Genomic DNA, 8,467 nt, shown 5'->3' with positions numbered 1-8,467 from the left:
AATCCTGAACAGATGGTACTGGGGGGCCAGGGGGAGGGGAGCAGTAAATGAAAGTGGGGGCTGGGTGGCTGGAGTATCCAGTGCCAGCTGGTAAAAATAACCCAGATAAGTGCCTGCTAATCCCGGCCCAGCGAGTGCCAGCCCCCGGCACTGACCGCACCTGACCCCTGGCTCGCACTGCCAGCTGGGACCTGCCAGCCACCACGGGACCCTTTTCAGCTCAGGGTGGATGGGATAAAAGGCTCATCCCAGGCCAGCAGACAGACAGACAGGAAGGTAGAGGGCTGGAATCAGCGGCTCTCCTGTGCATACTGTGGGGTTCCGGCTCCCGGAGGCAGGTAAGTGGGGTCCCTCTCCATCTGGCCCCTCTGCAGCCTGGCTCCCCCCAAGCCCACGGGCTCCATTGATTCATCTGGGTGGCTTTGCCTCTCGATGCTGCCCTTCTCTTGCTGCTGGCAGCTCCCAGCCTGAAGATGCCAAGGGGCGTCCATGGCTTCTGGTCCCACATTCACTGCACATGTTGCTGGGGGGAACTGACACCAGGGCCACTTCCTCACCTGAGCAAGTGCAGGTAGCAGCCAGGACTCCTGGGTTCTATCCCCAACTCTGGGAGGGGAGTGGGGTCTAGTGTTTAGAGCAGCAGGGCTGGGAGCCAGGACTCCTGGGATGCCTCTGATTAAGGCCTTGCCTTCACTTGCAAGTTATATAAGGTTTGCTGCTGGTATGAATTTGGCCCCGGAACCCAGGGTTGTAGCAGTGCCTGGGGCAGTTCAGGCTCAGTGGGGCAGGAAGAGGTGTCACTAAAGCAAGGGAGCTGCTCTTCCCCAGAGGCAGAGCATCAGTGGGACCTGGAGTCTGCTCAGCCTCCACAGGCTGGAAGGAGAGCCCAGTGCGGGTGCTATGTCCCCTTGGTCCACAACTGGGCAGCTACAGGAAGCCATGACTTGGCACCCCAGGCCCATGCAGAGAAGCTGCTGTCAGGCCCCAAGGAGCTTGGGAGGGGCCGTTATTCCATGGGACGTACCCTTGTGTGAAACAGCCCCTGCGCCCCACCACAGAGGTGGCTACAGCTCAGCACCAGGCAAGGGGTCCCTGTATAAACAGCCCCCATGCCCCTCCCCAGAGGCAGTCGCATCTCAGCACTGGATGAGGGGTCCCTGTATGAGCAGCTGTCATGGAGCCACAGAAGCAGGCCCCAGCTTTTAAATTATCTCTTGGAGGAACCCTGAGTGCCAAACCCCCGAGGGGTCTCACTCTCCCTTCAGGCCAGGCCACGTGGCCTCACCGCCCCCAAGACTGAGCCCCTGGGCTCCAGCCTCCTGCTCCACCCTGTGAGCTCTGCCCAGTGCGTCCAACTGAGCCAGAGCCCTGGGGGAGACGTGTCCGCTGTGCAGGGGCTCAGGCACCCAGCTGGAATTCGCAGCCGTCCCCAAACGGAGCAGGGTGCTTTAGCCAGCTGGGCACGGCATGGGCATAGGGTTGCCAACTTTCTACTTGCACAAAACGGAACACCCCTGCCCTGCCCCATGCCCTGCCCCTCCTCTGAGGCCCTGCCGCCAACTGGACAGCCAATGACCCAGTCAGTCAGCGGTGCTGACCAGATCCACCAGGTTCCCTTTTCGACCAGGTGTTCCGGTCGAAAACCAGACACCTGGTCACCCTACGTGGGCAGCCCTGAGGTCTCGGTGCTGGGCTGGTGATGTCCGTGTCCCCGGGCGGCTGTCTGGACACTGCTCCTGGCAGTGACAACCCCATCCCTCCCCATCACGCAGCCATGACCCTGCCCACACCGTGGGGCGCGGAGCAGCAGCTGGAGGAGATGATGGAGCTGACGGCGCAGAACCTGCCCTGGCTGGAGGTCACCCAGTCGTACACCATCCTGAGGGAGCTGGGCAGCGGCTCCTATGGCCACGTACTGCTGGCCGTGCACCAGCGGCAAGGTAGGGCCTGGGCTGCCAGGCCGGCGGGGGGGGGCAGTCTGTGTCCATGTGGCCCCACCTGCCACAGAGCCCCACTGCTCCTGTTCCCCCAGCAGCGCCAGCACCACACCCACCAACTGATGGGCACCGGCTAGGGAGGGGGAGCCCTGTCTAGGGCCAGGCATGGAGCACTGCGCCCCTCTGTCCCCAGACTCCACACCCCGGCTAGCTGCTGGGCCCTGGGATCCTACAGCCTGACAGCCCTTGGCCCCACAGAGCAGCATGGGGCGGGGGGCGGGGGGGCTGAGCTAGAATGTGGGGGGAGGGCTGTTCCACGAAATGGGGGGGCAGAGAATATGTGGGTCTGATCCAGTGCAGGGGAAGGGTCTAATCCAGCATGGGAGAGGGGTATGATCTGGTGGGGGGGGGGACAGTAGCCCTGACCCCTCCCCATGTCCCTCCCCCCCAGGCAGCCCGATGGCGTTGAAGTTCATTGAGAAGCGGGACACTGAGCTGCGGGACTTCCTGAGTGAGTACTGCATCGCGCTGATCCTGGCCGCCCACCCCTGCATCGCCAGCGCCCTGGGTATCGCCTTCCAGACCAAGCACCACTATGTCTTCGCGCAGGAGCTCGCCCCTGCAAGGGACCTCTTCTCTCTGCTGCAGCCACAGGTACTACGAGCCGGAGCCTCCGACGTAGCCACATTGGGGACGGGCATGGGACGTGGGCACCAGGATGGGGACTGGCTGGCTCAGGGGGCAGGGAATGGGACATGGGCCCTTTCCCCTTTATGGGGCACCAACTCAGATCCAGCCCCAGGGCAGGCACAGGGAATGGGACAGGAGGCCTTTCCGCACTGAGGGGGCCGGCTCCCATCCGCCCCAGGGTGGGGGCTGGCTGGCCTGGAGGTGGGCAGTGGGACCCGGAGCCCTTCCCCTCCAGGGCACTGTGTGTAACCTCTCTCCCTAGGTGGGGTTCGGGATCGCGGAGCTGCAGGTCAAGCGCTGTGCTCTGCAGCTCGCCAGCGCCCTGGAGTTCATGGGGGCCAAGGGGCTGGTTCACCGCGACGTCAAGCCTGAGAACGTGCTGCTGCTCGACCCTGAGTGCCGGCGTGTCAAGCTGACCGACTTCGGGCTGAGCTGCCCGCAGGGCACTGCCATCGAGGCCCTGCCTGAGAACCTGCCCTACACGGCACCCGAGCTGTGCCGCCTGGGGCCCTCGGCTCGCCTGCCGGCCCAGCCCAGCCTGGACGCCTGGGCACTGGGCGTGCTGCTCTTCTGCGTGCTGACCGGCTTCTTCCCCTGGCACACGGCCGCCGACCGGCACTACCGGGACTTTGAGCGCTGGCATCGCAGCCCCCGCGTCCGCCCGTGCCCACCCCACTGGGGACGCTTCACCTACGAGGCCCGGGAGATGCTGCGGGGGCTGCTGCACCCCGACCCCGTCCAGCGCAGCCCAGCCGGCATTGCCATGGCCCACGTCAAGGGCCCCTGGCTGGAGCCCAAGGAGCCGGGCGCTGCCCGCGCGGACAGGACTCTGCTGAGGAGCAGCCATTGCCGCTGAGCCCCAGCCCCGTGGGCACTGCCGCCAGGCACAGGCACCCGCCATGGCCAAGGGGACGCAGGGACCAAGGACTTGCAGGACACATTGCTTAGCAGGGACCATGGCCAGAGGCTGGTGCTGGGGGCCTGGCCTGGGGGATTGCAGAGAAGGCGGGAGCGGAGGAGGGGTAATAAAAGCACAATCCTAACACTAACGGCTGGGAGCTTCCTTCACCATACCAGAGCAATGGGGCCACCTGCCTGACACTGCCCCCCATGACCCACAAAGCCCCAGATCAGACCCATGGCCCATCCCCGCTCCTCAGCCGCTGCGTTCGTCCCACAGGCCCTAGGCTGATGTTATCGGCCTCAGCTGCCATAGACTCTCTGAGCTGAGCCAGCTGCCCACTATGGGAGTGTATGGGGCAGGGACTGAGACCTGGGGCCATATGAGGCAGGAGGGCAGAGGCTGAGACCCGGGGCCGTATGGGGCAGGAGGGCAGGGGCTGAGACCTGAGACTGTATGGGGCAGGCAGGTAAGGACTGAGACCCGGGGCCGTATGGGGCAGGAGGGCAGGGACTGACACCCGGGGCCGTATGGGGCAGGAGGGCAGGGGCTGAGACCTGGGGCCATATGGGGCAGGAGGGCAGGGGCTGACACCCGGGGCCGTATGGGGCAGGAGGGCAGGGACTGACACCCGGGGCTGTATGGGGCAGGAGGGCAGGGGCTGAGACCTGGGGCAGTATGGGGCAGGAGGGCAGGGACTGACACCCGGGGCCATATGGGGCAGGAGGGCAGGGACTGACACCCGGGGCCGTATGGGGCAGGAGGACAGGGACTGAGACCTGGGGCCATATGGGGCAGGAGGGCAGGGACTGAGACCTGGGGCCGTATGGGGAGGAGGGCAGGGACTGAGACCCGGGGCTGTATGGGGCAGGAGGGCAGGGACTAAGCACCTTGCAGTGAAGGTGCATGGGGTGAGGCTGGGTACGGTCTGAGACTCCCCATGGTGGGGCTGCATGGGCAGTGGGGTCAGCCCCTATGGAGGCTGTGGGGCATCGGGGCTGAGCCCCATGGTCCACATCCTGCACAGGAGAGGGGCTGGCCTTGCACCCTGCATCCTGGCTGTGTTTCCGGCATGCGACCTGTGGCTTACCCCAGATGCCAAAGGCCTCAAGGCACGAACCTCCGGGCGCAGCTGTAATTGGAAACTGTCAACAAGTAGCCAAGGCACGCGGCCGCACACAGCCACTAAATATAACTGGGGAGGGAGGCTCCCCCTGCAGCTTCCGTACTGCAAATGGGTCCAAGACATGGCGAGGACCCCAGAGCTGGGGCAGCTGGAGGCTGCAGGTTGGGATTGAGGGGTGTCCAATCTGTGCATGGGCAGGGGGGTGGACCCAGCATCCAGTCTCTTTGCAGGGGGAATCCAGCACTTAGCACATGCTCAGAGGGGAACCAGCACCCAGACTGTGCATGGGGGGGGACTCAGCACCCAGTCTGTGCATGGGGGACGACTCAGCACCCAGTCTGTGCGTGGTGGGAGGGGAACTCAGTACCCAGTCTGTGCGTGGGGCAGGGGACGGGGACTCAGCACCCAGTCTGTGTGCAAGGGGGGAGGGGAACCCAGCACCCAGTCTGTGCGTGGGGGGGAGGGGAACCCAGCACCCAATCTGTGCATGGGGGTGGGGGGGACTCAGCACCCAGTCTGTGTGCAAGGGGGGAGGGGAACCCAGCACCCAGTCTGTGCATGGGGGTGGGGGGGACTCAGCACCCAGTCTGTGAGAAGGGGGGAAGGGAACCCAGCACCCAGTCTGTGCGCGGGGGGTGGGGGAGAACTCAGCACCCAGTCTGTATGCAGGGAGCAGGGGAACCCAGCACCCAGTCTGTGCATGGGGTGTGGAGGAGGACTCAGCACCCAGTCTGTGTGCAGAGGGGAGGGGAACCCAGCACCCAGTCTGTGCATGGGGGTAGGGGAACCCAGCACCCAGTCTGTGCGTGGAGGGGGGGGGAGGACTCAGCACCCAGTCTGTGTGCAGGGGGGAGGGGAACCCAGCACCCAGTCTGTGCACTGGTGAAATCAACAGGGCATCAACATGCCTGACAATAAGCGAAGGGGGCTATCCGCACTCAGAGGACAGAGGATGAACTTTGGGGTATAAGTAGAAGGCAGAAAGACCCGCCTTTGTTCTGCACCTGGGCAGAAGCGGGCAGTGCGGGTACACTCTGGAGCTCTGCCTACCTTGGCTGAAAACGCCGCAGACGTCCGGGTGAGAGGCGCCTCCTGTAGCCAGATTAGCCTGGGCAGGTGGGTTTAGGGCAGGCTCCAGACAGCGTGTGTTGCTTTTGTTTTATGTGGAACCCTTCTGTTGCCACTGTCCTTCTTCACTGGCCTCGCTGGGACTAAACGTCCCCGTGTGCTCTCTGGAACCAGAGCTCAGGGTGGGGTGTTGTGCCAGGGGCTGCAGCGGACCTGGACACGCTGGTGTGTGCCCCAGTCCCATGGGGGCTGCAGCATTGGAGAGGGGGCAGCACCCCACAGCAGGAGGTTTTCTGAGGGGCTCAGGCCCAGCTGTTGCTCACCCACGAGGCAAAGGGTGGGCTGGCCAAGTGGCTGCCAGGCTGGAGGGATCAGGGAGCTGGCTCCTGACTAAGCACCAGCAAGTCTGTGGCTGGAGGCAGCAGGGGGTAACATGGTGACACCCAGCCCTGGGCACCCCAAGAGCCATCCCAGGGGCCACGGTGGCCAGGCTGAGGTGGTGCCAGCATGAGAGGGCCAAGTCGTGTCCTGTCCTGAGCAGAAATGGGTGAACAGCAGGTGCCAGGGCACTGCAGGATGCCTGGCTAGGAGCAATGGGGAGCATCCTGTATTTATGCTGCCTTACACCGTCCATCCGTTCTAAAAGATTCCTTTCTTGTCACCCCTGCACCCAGTTTGCTGCAGGCCTTTGCTATCTGGCACCAAAAGCCCCTGGCTCCAGCAGTGCCTTTGTTTCCAGTGAAAATCCACTGGGTTTGGCCAAAATACGTGTTAAAAATCCACCATTTCCCGTCTTTCGCCGGCGCAGGGAAAAGGGGGCAGCAGCTGAAATAATCACTGGCCATGAACATGGTGAAGAGCCGGGCTCACACCAACACCCTTGGAGCAGCGGCGGCAGCAACAGACACTGCCCTGGGAGAACCCCTAATGAGGGGGAGAGCCCTGAGCACCCCGAGTACCTGCCCCTCATGGCCCATCCCCATCCAGCCTGGATAACAGTCTCCTGCTGCTGCCAGCTAGTGCAGTCAGTCCTGCAGCTCGCGGTCGGTGCTGGAGGGCCAGAGCCCAGGCACTGCTGAGGATGCCTGGCGGGAAGCTCTTCAGGCCACATTTAAATAATGTTGCGTTACCATTGTGCTTTAAGCCTCCTGGGAATGACACACAAGAGGTCTTGCAGCTGCTGTGGGAAAGGCTGGCCATGCCTAGCTGCTGTCCCCCTGCTGCTGAAGCTGTGGGTCTCTGGGGCTGATACAGAGTCATTCACCTGTGGGGGGGGATCATTTGACCTCCTCAGACCCCTCCCTGTGTCTGCACTAAATGTCACTGCTCAGAGACAGGCCCCTGGGCAGCTCTTGTGTGGTGCTGCTCTGCGCATGGCTCCGTGGGCAGGTGGCGATACAGAGCCGGGGTGAGCAGTAAAACAGAGCCATGCATTTCAGGCTGCTCCCAGGGAAGCTGATTTCAGACAACACCCACTGAACCTGGGGAACTCCCTGCCACCAGACCGCATCGGGCCAGGACTCAGCAGCAGCACGCCTCTCTCTGGGTAACAGGCATGGCCAGGGTCCCACAAAAGGGGCAGTGCCCCCCTTCCCCCTCTCCCCTGCCCCGTGGAGGGGATGAGAAGGCTCTGGCTGTGGGGGTATGGGCATCTCAAACTCACAGAGCCCTGGGCACAGGGGCACAGTTCAGGACCCTGTATCCTCCCTCTCCTGTGACACAGATGTGATAGCACTGGCTCTGCCTGTGTAACCACAGCTCTATGCCGTGGAGCCCAGTGCTTCCCTGCTGGGCAGCGGGTACCAACGCCCTGGCGTGTGGTGTTCATGTGGGGAGGGGGCCCACAGGCTGAGGGGTTACACACAGCACCATGGCAGCAGGGTGCACTGGGCTCCCTGGCTGGCTGCATCCCAGCAGGATGGGCTGCCCCTTGGACCCCATCACCCACCCCAGGGCCGTTGACCCCCCTCCCTGTTTACTGGGCTAGATTTACTGTCCCTCCAGGGAACACTGGCTAATCCCCCTGTCCCTGCCTTGAGTCAGTGATTAAAGGGAAGCCAGGTGCAGAGCCAACACCCCGTGCCCCGCGCCTGCTCTGCTCCAGGCAGATCGACTCTCCTGCCAGCCCCAGCCCAAACCACTTCTGTTTATCGCTGAGACACGTCACTATCTGCAGGCTCAAGGCGTGACAGCGAGAGAGCAGCCAAGGGACCCGGGGCTGCGGTGGGGAGCTGCCGCAGCAGGTGCTGGGGGTTGGAAATGACAGAGAACTTGAGGGGGAGCCCAGGGCTGGGATAGCAGGGGCTGTGGGGCACTGGCAGAGCTGCCTGGGGGGAAGCCCAGGGCTAGCAGGGGCCAAGGGGCTGCAGGTTGGGATTGAGGGGCACCAAACCCCCACACCTCCCCCTTCCTCACTCTGTGCTCCCTGGCTGTGCAGCGTCCAGCTGCGTTACGACTCCCCTGGCCCCCGGCTCTGTGCCAGCCATTTCTAATTCTGCTCCTGGCAGCAAGCCAGCTCCCCTGCTCAGCCCTATGGAGGTCTGGCCCTGGCACTGCCCATAAATCACTGGCTGTGTCCTGGATTTATCAGCGCCCAGCAGCACAGAGCCATGTATGTCATGGAATCCCACTGCATGAAGCTGGTTGAGTCCAGAGTGTGACGAAGTGGGGGAGTTTCTTGTTTTTCCTTGTCTCCTATGGGGGAGAAAACGGCTGTCACACTGAAAGAGGCACCCCCCACGGACC

The 8,467-nt window shown here is 63.4% G+C and overlaps 1 protein-coding gene across 2 annotated transcripts; it reads left to right on the top strand.

The window, feature by feature from the left end:
• The first annotated feature begins 201 nt into the window (after window positions 1-201).
• LOC120388113 (serine/threonine-protein kinase SBK2-like) lies at window positions 202-3,665 on the top strand. 2 transcript variants are annotated; one of them, XM_039509711.1, is made up of 4 exons: window positions 202-338; window positions 1,773-1,940; window positions 2,389-2,591; window positions 2,890-3,665. In XM_039509711.1, exons 2-4 carry the CDS (start codon window positions 1,775-1,777, stop codon window positions 3,481-3,483), a joined length of 963 nt encoding a protein of 320 aa, XP_039365645.1. In that variant the 5' UTR covers window positions 202-338; window positions 1,773-1,774; the 3' UTR covers window positions 3,484-3,665. The 2 variants fall into 2 exon arrangements, with proteins under 2 accessions (XP_039365645.1, XP_039365646.1); XM_039509712.1 differs by lacking the exon at window positions 202-338 and having other exon boundaries at window positions 1,865-1,940; window positions 2,393-2,591.
• The last annotated feature ends 4,802 nt before the right edge of the window (window positions 3,666-8,467 follow it).

Source organism: Mauremys reevesii, linkage group 22, assembly GCF_016161935.1.
Source record: "Mauremys reevesii isolate NIE-2019 linkage group 22, ASM1616193v1, whole genome shotgun sequence".
In the NCBI taxonomy this organism is placed as follows: domain Eukaryota; kingdom Metazoa; phylum Chordata; order Testudines; family Geoemydidae; genus Mauremys; species Mauremys reevesii.
Note: the sequence above shows the minus strand (reverse complement) of the source record. Positions and strands in the feature narration are given on the sequence as shown.